The sequence below is a fragment of the Zerene cesonia genome, chromosome 24, assembly GCF_012273895.1.
Source record: "Zerene cesonia ecotype Mississippi chromosome 24, Zerene_cesonia_1.1, whole genome shotgun sequence".
Classification (NCBI taxonomy): domain Eukaryota; kingdom Metazoa; phylum Arthropoda; class Insecta; order Lepidoptera; family Pieridae; genus Zerene; species Zerene cesonia.
The window spans coordinates 1,803,901-1,820,283 of record NC_052125.1 but is presented as its reverse complement, the minus strand read 5'-3'; the positions used below and the strand labels follow the sequence as shown (position 1 = coordinate 1,820,283).

At 36.9% G+C, this 16,383-nt stretch overlaps 1 protein-coding gene across 1 annotated transcript in view; it reads right to left on the bottom strand.

Moving 5' to 3' along the window:
• The window catches only part of LOC119836410 (pyruvate dehydrogenase (acetyl-transferring) kinase, mitochondrial), a 41,291-nt gene that overhangs the window by 12,080 nt on the left and 12,828 nt on the right, over nucleotides 1-16,383 (bottom strand). The window contains exon 2 of the mRNA XM_038361724.1: nucleotides 174-231. Within this exon, the coding sequence (XP_038217652.1) occupies nucleotides 174-231 (58 nt within the window). The remainder of the gene's footprint in view (nucleotides 1-173; nucleotides 232-16,383) is intronic.

Here is a 16,383-nt window from a genome sequence, read left to right as displayed (position 1 = left end):
AGATTCGAAATTCAAATGTAATATTTTTTTATAATTAAGTGTAACAGTATTTATGGCCAGACTAAGTATATACAAAAATTGCTCGTTTAAAGATATAAGATAAGATAAGAGAACACTGCCTCAACGAAGTGAATAAAAATTAAGATACTCATTAAGACATTAGTGAACCTTACCTCACTGGCAACTCCTTCCTGAGGAACAGGTAGGACTTCCTTTCGCAAGCGTTCAGACCTGTAACAATAAATAAATTTAAACGTAAATTTGCAATTCTGTGAAAATCAAATCAATACTAAAAACGAGTTTTTTTTAGGCAACGCCTGTGGTACGACAGCGATTTCACTAAAAGTTCCTCATTAAAATACAATCGGTTTAAAGCCATCGCTATAAATCCTCGATGCAAGTGCCAGGTCGCGGAGGGCATTTCAATGCACACTGTGATACAATTTTTATTCACGGCGCATATCCTACTAATATTATAAATGCGAAAGTTTGTATGGATGTGTGTGTGTGTGTTTGTTACTCTTTCGCGCAAAAACTACTAAACTGAGTGCAATGAAATTTGGCATGTAGATAGCTGGACAACTGGAATAACATACAGGCAACTTTTTATCCCGATATTCCTACGGGATACGGACTTATGCGGGTAAAACCGCGGGGCGCAGCTAGTATATACATATATTCGCATTTAGCCCCTGATGTAATTTCAACTTTCTGGTCACGTATCACGTGCTGTATTATATTTGATTCTATTTCCTAGGTGGGAAAGTACAAAATCATATAGCACGAGGTATATAGCAATCCAAGTACACCAATTGTACCTAATGTTTGATGAACTAATAGATTATATCTTTTATTTAGAGCTAAAACATGTTGTATAATTTGGGTAATACGTAAGTAAGCCCAAAAGTGAAGTCCCGTGTCCCCTAGTGGGGTATGGGGCAGATGATGTACATCCGTTTCACTGATCGATTTTCTTTAGGGACAAGTAGGTGATCAGCCTTCTGTGTCCTGCCAGACCGAGACATTTTTTTTTGTGCGTCCCCACCGGGAATTGAACCCAGGGCCCCTCAGTTCTACGCTCACGCGTTAACCACTGTACCAAGGAGGCGGTCAATAGTAAGTAAGCCCATCCTGAGGCAAATAAATATAGTTAACAAAAGAAATTTAAAATACTGCCTTAATAATAGAATCAACTTGATTGTTTCATTTGCTCTAGAAAACTATAAAATTTTAATAAAAATCCCTGTTTAAAGTGGGTCAAAATCGATCCTAAAGGAGTCGGTTACGTACAAACATACCTGGTTAATAAAAGCGTGTTAAAAATATGCAACACATAAAGTAGCCCAAAAGGGTTGATATAATTTGTGTATCTCTTTTTATTTAATTTGTAATAGTCTCCGTCTAAATCAATAGTTCCTATCTAAGCAATGTCTTATTTTTACTTCTACCTCCTTATAATATAGGCAAACCATTAAAAAAATCAATGAAGTTTATGATTTAATTTTTTGTTTTGAGAATGAGAAATTTTGAAAGAAATTGTGGTAAGTATTGAAAGTATATTTGAATGTTAACGAAACGCGGGTTCGAACCCCGCCACGTGATCAATTTTTTTCAATCCGTTCAAAATTACTAACTTTATTATCTCAATATTTGAGGTCACCGCTCCGCAAAGCACTTATTGTGTTAGGCGTAAATTTCAATTCACCATCCATTGTTTCCCACCATTTTCCGAGCTGATGATCGAGAAAATAGCTTATCCTTGGAGACATTATCGTTTCCATTTGCTGCACAAAGACTAAATTGTCTATCGCTCCAACCAAATGAACCGTCATTATACGACTAATAATTTTGAAGTGCTCACGACGTTCGTGCTTCCTTTATGTGTATTTTTAAATCACAATTCATTAACAGTTTTCCATTATTTTGACTATTGTGTGTGAGTCAATCGTGCAAAGATCAACTACGTATCTATATTCAGAACATGAATTGGCAGGAAGATATGAAATTAACTTGCCATAATTATCATATCATCATCATCATATCAGACAAATGAAATATCTAATCATCCTCCATGTTTTTAAGCAATAGAAAGTTACCAAACTTCCTACTAATATTATAAATGCGAAAGTTTGTAAGGATACGTGTGTGTTTGTTGCTCTGGCACACAAAAACTACTAAACCGATTGCAATGAAATTTGGTACGTAGACAGCTGGACAACTGGAATAACATATAGGCAACTTCTTCTTCATCAATAACATTTTATCCCGATGTTCCTACGGGATAAGGACTTACGCGGGAGAAACCGCGTGGCGTAGGTAGTCTTTTACATATACTAAATAATAAGTGATTGTTTGTTTGTCGTAATGATATAATCTCGGGCAGTAGTAGACCGATTTAAAATACCCTTTTCTTACATCCACTTCATCCATTCCTTCATTGGATGGGTACGTGAACCCTGAGTACTATTGGCCATATATGTACTATAGGCAAAACCTGAACAGCTAATTGTTAAATAAAATTACGAATCGCTCTTAATAACAAAAGTACTTGTGTTTGATTTTACGCGAGTATTATACATTTAGAAATTAAAGACTTTTTAACGGATTTTAAACGCGATTAATTCATTACATTGTTGACTCGGCCAGACTCTCCCCGTGATCGCGCTCGCTGTAAAGTGCTCGAAACGTCGGGTTATAACTTATAATATAATGAATAAATTGCGTTTAAAATCCGTTAAAAAATATTCACTTGCTAAAAGATAACCTATTAAAAAAAACAACGACTAATATCGTGCATCGTGCACGAGTTAGCAAATAGCTACATTTTATTTACGAAGTGCTAAAGTCCACAATATTTTCGTGTATAGGTACCTACCCACGTTACGCGGCTAGTTGTTTCAAGGTCAAACTTGTTTATATATAATGTTACGGTGCAAAGTCCAATTTCATTTAATTTCTCCGACAATAAACAATGGAGGCAAAGCGCTCTCTTTATGAAAGCTTTGATGTAATTTTCGAAAGAGAAACTTCTCAAAATTTTCACCTACAGTGGAAACGTGGATAACCGCAGTGGTTTTTTTTTATGTTATAGCGGGCAACTGGGCTGGTGGTTCGCCTGATGGTAAGCGATCACCACCGCCCATGAACATTCGCAGAGGCTCAGACCTTTGAGAATGCGCTGTCCGCTTTTAAGGGATAAGGAAAGGATTGATAACTGGAAAGAAGGAATGGACTGGGAAGGGCGAGGAGAAGGAAATGGGCCTCCGGCGCCCCCACACACCGTACGAAACACAATAGCAAGCTATTATTTCACGCCCCTTTTCTGTGGGGGTGCGGTACTTCCCCGGTGCGAGCTGGCCCACTTCGTGCCGAAACGTGCTCGCGTTCTTAACCGGTACTAGGTACGATTAAAAATTAATCTATCTCCGCCTGTACTAAAGACTAATAACATACAATTACATAATTCATCAAACAGCACAATGGATTTAATTTAGTTTACACTAAGACCGAAGCATCATCAATCATCTTTGGAGGGGTCTAGATTCAAGACGCTATATAGAGTCTAGAACATTCGACAGACTTATCACAATCAAACTCATATTTCGAACTCTAATTCGATCGAAATTTAAATTCGAATTCAAATTACAAATCTTCCATTTCCAAATGAGATTGCAATAGTTGCTTCAATTACGTTTTTAAACTAAAATCTAGGTGTTGTCACGATTAAAAATCTAGATCATTCGAAACGCACCCGAAAATTACGATGTCGTTAAAAAAAAATTCCAAACGCTCAATGTCGTTGACATTGCGCCAATATCAAGAGAGATCGTTTACCCACTGTACTGTCGCGCGTGGAAAGCTAAAATATTATGATATTAGGGACATGAAACCGAAAGAGTAGAAGAAATTCGATTACTGTGGCGGGATCACGGGTGGCCGAGAGGCTAGGCGTTGATACGGTTAGGCAAGAAACGCAGGTTCGAATCCTGCCTCGTGATCAAATTTTTTCTATTCTTTCAAAATTTCTCATTTATAAAGCATTTCAATGCTATAAAACTTAAAATTAAATGTTATGATATTGTTGTGGACATCATTGCTGGTGAATATCTGAGCTGGTGGGACGTCTGATGGTATGAGATAACCACCACAAACTATGAAAATTTGTAGGGCCGCTGCAAATGCGTTGCACGCTTTTTAAGGGTAAAGGATAAGGAAAAGATGCGAATAATTGAATTGAGAGGAGTGCGGAAATGGATACAGGCCTCCCTACTCACTCCTTCTCACGGAACAAAACACAGTAGCATGCTACTATTTCAACCGGTCTTCCGTGGAGGTGCGGCAACTTCCCCGGTGCGAGCTGGCCCAATTCATGTGCAACCGTGCTCGACTCCCAGACTCTCTTGTTTCACGTCGCAACAGCGCCATTTTATTACGATTACAAGTACGATTCTTGACAGATTTGATTGAGATAGGTTAGCTGTTAATGATATATAACAATAATCATCACATCATCTCATCAAACGACGCGGGCCACGCCCACGCTCTAGTCGTGACTCGCGAGTGTGATCACTTAAACGCGCAGTGAGTAAATATTTACCATTCTATCGTGCCTACCTACAGATATGTCTAGTATAGTGCTAATTTCTTTAAAAAAGACAATTTTATTACGCGTAATTTAATTTAATCTAATTTTAAACACTTTATCGTGCTGTCAACGCAGCAGAAATAAATACAACAATACGCTTACGCTAAAACATACAGCACAGAAGGCGGCCTTATCACTTACAAGTGATCTCTTCCTGGCAACCAACTGAACAAGTGAATAACAAAAATACTTAAAGGGAGGTAGGTATAAAGTTAAACCAGTGACACATATAAGAGGTAAATTTTCTAGACTGGCCGTGTTTACGTCAAACCGCGTACAGTATTCACAGCGTCATCTTTATCTAAAAATAATCATATTTATATATGAATTATAATTTGTTTACGTTAGAGGAGCTATTTATGAAGGTTCCGCATTTCTATGTTTTCTAACGTCTTGAATCTGCTTTTATTTAATGTCTTTTTTTTTTTTGTTAGATTTTTGTCCCTTTAAAAAAAAAACTATGCAAGAAGTAGATGTAGAGAAAAGAATACAGGAACGTTATTACCATACTGCATTTACCAGACTACCGCTTTAAATTAAAAAAAAAACATACTTGTATTATGAAGCGAAAATACGCCATACGTATCTTCTGTCTATGAATCTAAGGTTTCATATCTGGACAATTCCACAACTAAAATATTCGTTATCTTTTGGCGCGAAAACAAATTTGAAGGGCGCGGGACAATAACGTGAAATACACGTGGCAATCTAAACTATCTTAATAAATGTAGACCCAGATATATTTATACGAGGTGTATTTAAGGTAATCCTGTATGATCCAACTATTAACCGGCCTGCTGAGTTAATCCGAATCAGCTTCATGTTATTTACGATACAGCCAACCATTCGAAAGACAAGTATAACTAAACAGGGAAAATACTTATACAGTCAGAACTGTTTACAACGACATCATTTATAACAACACGTCGGTTAAAATGACCAAAATCTGGGGTCCCAGCTGAATTATCAACATAGCAACATCATCGGTTGTTACGACAATCGGTTTTTACGACTAAATATGAGAAGTCCCTTTGATGTCATTATAACAAATTTTGACTGTAGTTGAAAAAACTATACCGCACTTCGAAAATAAAATCAACTCAATTATCTTACTTGTCCATACAAATGATCCGGAAGGTGATACCGCGGGGCGCAGCTAGTTTTTTATATTTTTATACTTGCGATATGTTCCTCTCCCAACTCTCTTGTCCTGAAGGCGAACAAAGCATCATTATCACGTCACCAACTTATCAATCTACTCTTAAAAGTAGCAATTATCACATGCACTCGAAAACACCACACCAACACTTATCGGTCAACCTTCCGTGACGCAATATCACTGAGACGCCTTCAAAACGACCGCGAATAAAACTCATGCGCAGGCTCTAAATCTTAATCGTGCGATCGTTTTCGTGCAATTCACGTCAGTTAGCACTTCGCCTCTGTCATGACATGACGTCACAAGTCACGTCACGTCATAGTCAAGTGGATGGACCGCGACATGGATTGCGACATTGCAATTAACATATAACTACACTCTATACACCTTATCAGTAGTTCGAGACTAGTATTTAAGAGTTCATTTTGTTTAGACCATCTTCCTATTTTTGTTATAATTTGATCATAAAATACTCTTGAAAGCAATGGTATTAAAGTGTCCACGATCCACTCCCCCCGTATAATGGCATTGTCGTAAAGGAAGCAAATAAATGGAGTAGCCTGACTTGTCCTCTATTTTTAGACGATCCTTTTCCTTCAAACCTAGATCTAGACCTAGAAGATATCATCTTAAAGTGCTCTCGTGTTAATAACCATCACCAAGTCGAGTTAATTAAAACCAAAGCAAATTTATCCTGTCTATGGTCAAAGGTAATTTATATTTCCTTTACTACCAGGTTGCCTGGCAGAGATTGCTGTTAAACAACAAGGCCGTCTCTTGCACAAACGATGCCTCTTTTTTGTTCTGTTTATTGTTTTCTTATTGTTTCTGTATAAGTTTGTGCGATAAAGCATTATAAACAAATAAGTAATAAATATTAAAAAAAAATTGAGATAATTCTAACGATTATCCAACTCTCATATGAAATAGAGAAATTATGATGCTATGTATATTTCGCCGTAAGATACTGACTGAACTATCAACACACAGCCAACTAACTACTACGACAGATCGGCCAGAAAATTGGCATCAAGTCATCCAGTCAGTATGAAGAAGGCAAGTAAGTGTGAAGTCCGCTAAGAGAGGTACTATAGGATAAAATGGGACATGACTCTTCGCGCTGTAAGAATTTATTTTGAACACACGGACGAAGCTGCGGGGAGCAGCTAGTTATACAACCAGCAATAGAAGGGTTCAATTAGGCATAGAGTAAACCTGAAATAAAAACAACCCTACTTGAAAAATAGCTCGTTTTGATATTGATGGCTCATATTCCATTAGCTAGCAATCGACCAACAGACAATTTAATAAACTAATTTTGCTTTTATGTTAAAATAGAAATACGCTGTATACAAACATAAATATTATGTTTATACTGGCTTTTGCCCGCGGCTCTGCACGCGTTATATCGGAGTAGTTTAATAGATGTTATTATACAAACAAACCTTCCTCTTGAATCATGCTATCTATTAAAATGAACCCCATCAAAATCCGTTGCGCAGTTTTAAAGATTTAAGCATACATAGGGACATAGGGACAGAGAAAGCGACTTTGTTTTATACTATGTAGTGATACATCGCATATTACGCTTTCTGATCGACACAGAAGAAAATACACTTGTTATTCGAAACAATGTTATCCAAAGGTCAATTAAGTGATCAGCATTCCACTGGTGATATAATGAGTTTTACTCTACATACTGTATAAAGTAAAGCATAGTTAAGTTTTATTTATTGTTCTTGACATAAATAGTAGTTTTTGATGTATTTATTACGATCTTACAAAATAAGATACCTATACGATAAAAATCCTACTTCCTACTAATATTATAAATGCGAAAGTTTTTAAGGATGTGTGTGTGTTTTTTGCTCTATCACGCAAAAACTACTGAACCGATTGTAACGAAATTTGGTACGTATACAGCTGGACAAGTGGAATAATATATAGGCAACATTTTATTTTATTTACTTACGCGGGTGAAACCGCGGGGCGCAGCTAGTGTGTCATAAAATAATGTATTGTGTCGTGTAGATCGCCGGAACAACTATTGCTATGTACGTCTATTCTACATAAAAACTCACGGAATTTTCGAGTAACAAATCGGAAATATAAAAAAAAATTCAATGAGTTCTCAGTTTTTAGGAACGTCGATTAACAAGTAAAGGGTTAATGTATACATATATATTCGTTGCTCTATTACACATAAACAGACGATCGGATCTGTATAAAATTCGGTACAAACATATATCGCAATCTGGATATGAGCACATAGACTACGATTTACCAAAGAAACGCGCGAGTGGAGCCGCGCGATTCAGCTAGTACAGAAACAACTCAGTTAAAAATATCCATCTCCATAAAGAAAGAAAGAAAGAATGTTTATTTAACACCACACAATGTAAAATTAAAATAAAACTTATTGACTAATCGGCGTGGTGCTGAAAATGATGACTACTCAGAATGTGCTACGCGTAATGCGCAGCGCTGATTTTCAGTAGCCCCTTGTTGGATTGCCAGTCAGAAGAATAAACATACATGCATACATACATATAATATACTTACACACTTATATATATGCGCCATTACATTAACAAAATTCTCGAACGTTCCAGAACAATCGAGAACAGATTACCTCCAACGTGGTGGCCACTCATCTACGTCTACTACGCAAGTACCATAGTGTGAATGACAGGTCAAGGTCAGGAAACCTTATTGTGCCTACGCCGCGACCGGCCTACAACGCCGACGTGTTTTGTAAACATCGTAAGTGTGTGTTTGTCATCAGATATGGAGTAGGTTAGAATTACTATAGCGTCCGGTTGTCAGGCAGAGAACGGCGCAGGCGATAAGGCTGCCTTTCGAAACGTTTTCTTTATACTCGACGCTATTTGTTACTTTGATTGAATTTAAATGAATATGTAAATACTAGCTGCGCCCCGCGGTTTCACCCGCGTATGTCTGTATCCCGTAGGAATGTCGGGATAAAAAGTTGCCTATATGTTATTCCAGCTGTCCAGCTATCTACGTTCCAAATTTCATTGCAATCGGTTCTGTAGTTTTTGCGTGAAAGAGCAACAAACACACACACACATCCTAACAAACTTTCGCATTTATAATATTAGTGTAGGAAGTAGGATTAATAGGATAGGATAGGATAACATTATTCATGGTCAATTCAACGCAATTACAAATATTCATATATAATGAGGATGTTCTCATTTTGTGTGTTTTAATAATAAATAATTAATGCTAGTTATAGCCATAAATGTTGAATGATCCGGTGAAATTGCAATATGCGTTTAAAGTAATTAATTCATAACCGACTTCAAAAAAGGATCAATTCGACTGTATTTTTTTTATGTTTTTCATCTCATAACTTATCGCAACCTCTCTAGTTAGATTAAATCCTACTAAGGATCGGCGATCGTTCAGGCGAACCACCAGAGACTTGTTGTCCGCTTCATATCTTAATATATATAAATCTCGTGTCACAATGTTTGTCCTCAATGGACTCCTAAACCACTTAACCGATTATAATAAAATTCGCACACCATGTGCAGTTCGATCCAACTTGAGAGATAGGATAGTTTAAATAATTTTAATTACGATAAATGACAACCCGGGCGGAGCCGGGGCGTGCAGCTATGTAGTTACAAAATAAAAATTCATAATATCTCGTTCACTATCAAATATCGGCTAAATCTATAACGCATAGGCTTTAATTCTCGAAACATCCATTCGCCGATTTATACGTGATAACAACTTATTCAATCTCATCCACTTACGCACTTATAATTCCGTAGATTTGAACGCGTCAAAAACAAAAGATATATATAAATAATTAATCGAGCGGATAAGGACTATACAGGCAATTTTATGCATAACGGAAAATATTATCAAATATCAATTTTTCCTTAATAAATATATAAATAAATTAATTAAAATATTATCTAATATAAAAGATTCTTTATCATTTTGAACACACTGCGTTCTCCTACTAATATTATAAATGCGAAAGTTTGTGAGGACGGAATGTATGTGTTAGTATATATATGTTTATTGCTCTTTCACGCAAAAACTACTGAACCGATTACAATGAGATTTGGTACGTAGATGGCTCAACAACTGGAATAACATATAGACAACTTTTTATACCGATATTCGTCTTCCAAATATTCATTAATGCTATAGTAGGCTCTCTGAACTAATACATTTTTAATATAGTTTTTGAATTTAGCACTACTAAACGATTTAATACTATAAGGAATTCTATTGTACAAGCGTATACCTTGTCCCATAAATTAATTTTTAACTTTACTAAGCCGGAAAACAGGCATTTCAATTTTATATCTATTCCATATCGACTTATGAAAACATTAACTCGAATTACATTAAACGTATCGAAAAACGACTTTTGTATGGAATGACGAAGCATTACAAGTGTTATATTACAATATAATACAAACCAAAGGCAACGACAGGAAATTAATGAACGTATAAGCTTGGTTTTATAGATGCGAAAGTTTTCATCTATACATATAAATAAAATTGGATTGTGTGTTTATAATATTGAAATAATCTTTTACTACATGTGTATGAGGAGGCCTATATCCCTTTCTTTACCCTTGCCAGTCCTTTCCTTTATTCCTCTCGTCAATCCTTTCTTAATCCCTTACCAATTTGAAGTCGGCAATCCATTTGTAGAGGAGTAAGGTCTGCAATCCAACTTACGCCTCTCCAAATGTTCATGGGCAGTGGTAGCGCTTACCTTCTGGTCCCATAAATAGTGTTGCCCAAATTCAGTCTTGGTCTTGTTCTCGCGTTTTTGCAAGACCAAGAGCAAGAACAAGACCGCGTATTTTTAGCAAGACCAAGACCAAGACTGACCGTGCAAGACTTGAGCAAGAACAAGACATAGCCTGCAAGACTCTTGCGTCTTGCAGCTAGGACTTAGCGCTATTTCACTGAGTAGTTAGGTGTAACAGTTCGGTGTATAGGTAGGTACGCTTAGGAATTCTATGAGACGCAAAAAAACTGTATCAAAGAATATGAAAAACTGGACCTATGCGCATTACGACTAATACCATAAACATAGCGAATAAAAAAATATCTATTAAAATCAAACTGAGTGCATGCATAGTTATGTTTTAACCATCGGCACTTTGATAATGCGGCATCAAAGGTTTTGTACTTACTTCTCAAAGAAATTTGCCGCTTTTCGGAAGTACATGGTTATGATACACGCGCCGGCGGCTTCTTTTGAAATCAACAACACTACCCATAAAATAATGAATACATTTACGATTATACATACATCAAAACAATATTTTAAAAATTTTATCGGATGTCGACGGGACTTTCACTGATAGATAGCTGACACAATAAGGAATAACTTAGGTTACTTTTTGACAATATTTTCATAGGAACATTGGGATTCAAAGGAACTCATTTAAGCGCTAGAAACTCGTTGTAATATTCACATATTTCATACCCGGGTGCCACACGACTCATGAGCGAGGTCAAAGTTACAATAAACGCGAAATCTCATCAACGTATGTGTCAATTTACAGTCCCTACTACCTACAACCCAAAACACTACGAACCTAGTTTCTAAACTCGAGCGAAGTCTGCTCCAACTGCTAGTAATACTAAAACAACACAACCATAAAATCTATATACAGCGGCTTCATTACCAAAAACCGAGATAAACAACCAATCGCTGTAACAAAGCTAACATTCACAGCATCTTTCAACCTTTACACATAGGAAGTAGGTCCTACTAATATTATAAATGCGAAAGTATGTAAGGATGTGTGTGTGTTAGTTGCTCTTTCACGCATAAACTACTGAACCGATTGCAATGAAATTTGGTACGTAGCGGTCTACTGTACTACTGGACAACTGAAATAACATATAGGCAACATTTTAACCCGATATTCCTACAGGATACGAACTTACGCGGGTGAAACCGCGGGGCGCAGCTAGTCTATATATATAAAAGAAAGTGGTGTTAGTTACACTATTTATAACTCAAGAACGCATTAACCGATTTGGCTGAAAATTTGTACAGAAGTAGCTTAGAATCAGGAAACGGACATTGGAAAGTTTTCATCCCAAAATCCCACGGGAACGGGAACAAGCGAGGAAATCCGCGGGGCTATCATTCCTACGACTACGCGGGCAAAACCACGGGCGGAAAGATAGTTGATAATAAAATTTACCCCCGTTTTGGGATAAGGCCTCGTGTAGAATGGTGCGAAATAGATGCAGATATTTATAGACAAAAAAAGCGTGCGACTAATTAGTCGCAAACGCCGATTGTCAAATTGCGACCGTGCATTTTGAAGTTTTAAGTTTCACATCACTTATAACTTTAAATTGAACCAAACTCTATAAACGGGCGTATAATGGGACACAGCCAAACTTTTTGTTTTAGTAAATTGAAAATTGTCTTTGTTGTAATTAGAGACTTTAAAAATTCATGTTTTTCAACATTTCTTATCAAACAATTTCAGACTAGACTTAGTACGACTGATATAGCTTTAGACATATCCAGCTCATATCGAGATAAATCAAGTCTCTCAGACCTTAAATATATTAATAATAAGTTCATCTCTTTTTTTTTAAATGACCCATAAACTTAAACAAACTACAAGTGCCAGAGATCTTTTCACAATATAAAATTTTCGCGTCAATACATTTATATCTAAAAAGAGCCCCAAAAACATCCATTCTAAACTCGATCTTACCACGCATGGCCAAAACAACCGTTTTGTAGGTCATATAGCAAACCGGTTTCAAACCGGTCTAAGGTATACCTTGGACCGGTTTGAACCGATATATCGAAACCATCAAAGTTCGCAAACGTAAATAACGAAACCGGTCAAGTGTAAATTTTCATGATATTTTTTATTGTATCAGGACATAACCAATTTGGCAACCTATTTAACAGGCTTTTATTAGAAATTAGCGGTCCGCCCCGGTTTCGCCCGTGGTACATATATAGCCTATAGCCTTCCTCAATAAATGGGCTGTCTAACACTGAAATAATTTTTCAAATGGGACCAGTTGTTCAGCTTTATAATGTTAGTATAGATTAAAGACTTTTTTAACCGTTTTTAAACGCGATGAATCCGATTGCCTCCCCGTGGAAGTGTTCGAAACGTCGGAATTAAATAATATGAATAAATCGTGTTTAAAATCCGTTAAAAAGTCTGTTAATACCTAAATGTACAATATGTTCTCTCGTAAAATCAAACACAAGAAAATACTAGGCTTTTATAAGCTTCACCTGCATGTTTGTAGGTTTGTATATAACCGACTCTTTTAGACTGCGGCTGGGCTGGTCAGATCGCTTACCATCAGGCGAACCACCAGCTCAGTTGCGTGCTTCTGATATGAAAAACATCAACTGAGTTTCTAAACGAATAATTTCCGTCCCTTACGAGGCTTATAACCTCGTGTACTCCAGAATGCTACTATATCTTACTAGCTGCGCCCCGCGGTTTCACAAGCGTAAGTCCGTATCCCGTAGGAATATCGGGATAAAAAGTTGCCTATATGGTATTCTAGTTGTCCAGCTATCTACGTACTAAATTTCATTGCAATCGGTTCAGTAGTTTTTGCATGAAAGAGCAACAAACACACACACATCCTTACAAACTTTCGCATTTATAATATTAGTAGGACTAGTAGGACTAGTAGGACTAGTAGGATCTTCTTCTTACTCCTCCGAAACGGGTGGACCTATTCAAAATGAAATTTTGTGTGCATATCGGGTAGGTCTGAGAATCAGCCAACATCTGTTCTATCTATCTATTTTCATAGCCCTAAATGATAAGTACAAGGCAGCACGGCGTTTGCCGGGTCAGCTAGTTTACGATAAAGAATGTTTAATTAATGACATATTTACGAGTGGATAGGTTAATTGTATGCATTGGAATCTAATTCAAATAAACACTATTGATTGCGATCATTTACAATTCGTTTAGTACATTGCTAAGTAATGTTGAGTCATTTCATTATTTAGCTTCATAGCATTCAAATCCTACTAATCCTAGTAATCCTACTATTCCTACTAAACCTAGTAATCCTACTATCCTACTATCCTACTAATATTATAAATGCGAAAGTTTGTAAGGATGTGTGTGCGTTTGTTGCTCTTTCACGCAAAAACTACTTAACCGATTGCAATGAAATTTGGTACGTAGATAGGTGGACAACTAGAATAACATATGGGCAACTTTTTATCCCGATATTTCTGGTGGTCACGGGGAGACTGAGATGTTACATGTCTTGAAGGTCATACATAAATTGTTGTTTGTGGAAAATTCCTTATGAATACTACTAATACTACGAGAAAGTTTGCAAGTATGGTTGTTTGTTACTCTTGCACCGGGCGCTTTCACCCTCGAAAACAGCTTATTGTATCGGTATGAAATTTAATACAGAGATAGGTTATAGTCTGAATTAGTACATAGGCTACTTTTCACCCGATTACCACGCGAGTGACGCCGCAGATTATCCAGTATATTATATGGTTATAAATGTGATAGTGTGTTCGCTTGTTTGTGCCTCTTTCACGTCGCAACGAAGCGATTTTATGATATTACTTGTGTTACTGGGCATAGTTAGGAGAGTAGAAAGTGGATTTTTGTAAAATTCTACCCCCAAGGGGCTAAATAGAGGATAAAAGGTTGTGCCATGAAAATTTATATCAACCCCACGGACGAAGCTGCGGGCAAAAGCTAGTGGAATATAACTAAACTACACATAATCCAACTGTAAGGCGTTCATTAAATTAACCAATACGGTTAATGACATTTGAATCTGGAATAAATCTGACGCAGAATGCGCGGGCGCATAACCGGTCGCGCCGTGGTTCAGCACACTACGTTTTTTATCGTTTATTATTGTTTTTATTTGGGAAACGTGTTTTAAAAACTATTCACGTAGCAGTCTTCACTTCATTCATTCTGACAGTTAAAAAACAGTACCATTCTCCTGACGCAGTCGGGTAAGAACTTCCTACTAATATTATAAATGCGAAAGTTTGTAAGGATGTGTGTTTGTTTGTTGCTGTTTCACGCAGACTACTTAACCGATTACAATGAAATTTGGTGCGTAGACAGCTGGACAACTGGATTAACATATAGGCAACATTTTATCCCGATATTCCTACGGGATACGGACTTGCGCGGGTGAAACCGCGGGCGCAGCTATTAACATATAAAACTATACTACGAACTAAATAATCAGTTAAATCTATCTATCTACTAGAACAACTGAAATAATTCTGCTCTCGAAATATTAATTAAACCCCCATCGACACCTAAATCTCCGTTGGATGACATAATAGAGCAGTGGTTTACCCGTGATGTCTTTGAGCCGTACTAATTCCATTGTAAGAAAAGGGCAGAGATGTACATAGATTGTCACATCAACATACTGGAATTAGGACTACTTTAAAACGTCACCGGTAGCATCAAATTTACGAGGGGGGTTTATTATACGCAAACATAATCAAAGCGGCCATTATGTAAGCGCACGATAAGAGCAGTTATCTTTCAATAAAAGCTAATCAAATCTTCATTCGCAATAACAATGTGTAAAGATAAAATAACATCACCTTGAATTGAGATAAGGCTTTTCATTTCTCGATATTGTTTAAATAAATTCATGTTCATTTAGATGCAATACTAGCTGCGCCCCGCGGTTTCACCCGCGTAAGTCCGTATCTCGTGGGAATATCGGGATAAAAAGTTGCCTATATGTTATTCCAGTTGTCCAGCTGCCTTCGTACCAAATTCCATTGCAATTGGTTCAGTAGTTTTTGCGTGAAAGAGTAACAAACACACACACATCCTCACAAACTTTCGCATTTATAATATTAGTAGGATAGGATTAAGTAGGAAGTAGGATTCTTAAAGCGAATTCAATTTAATCTACGCTAATATTATAAAGAGGAAGAATTTGTATTTTTCTTTGTTTGTTTGTATGGATAATCTCAAAAACTACTGGATCGATTGTAAAAATTCTTTCACCATTAGAAAGCTGCAACTTCGCTGAGTGACATAAGCTACATAGGTACCACGGGCGGAGCCGGGGCGAACTGCTAGTTAGTCAGAAGTAGCATACGTCACGCACTAGAATCTTAACTATTACAAATTAGCGTCCCTATCGCTTTGATGCGATTTCAAAATATTAGTAGCTTCAAATGGAACCACGAGAAAGAATCATCAAAACACACACATAAATATCCCTACCCAATGAAAACCTCTAATTCTTTTGTTGTCGATACCAATATCCAAATATAGCCTTTTCTGATTCACCAATATCTAATCGAGAACTCAATCTAGATTTAATCTAGACCTCGCAAAAGGCCTCAGCCTTCAATAGGCACCGATAAACAGTCGAGTGCCGTCAAAGTGGTCACTTATGCGTTATGTAGACTTTAATCTGGATAAATAACGATAAATGTTAAAATGTTATTGCGATAAATGCCTTTGACGTTGATTGTTTTAGATAACGAGTTGACAAGGTGCGATATGAGTGTGTGCGTCAGCGTGTGCGCGTGCGT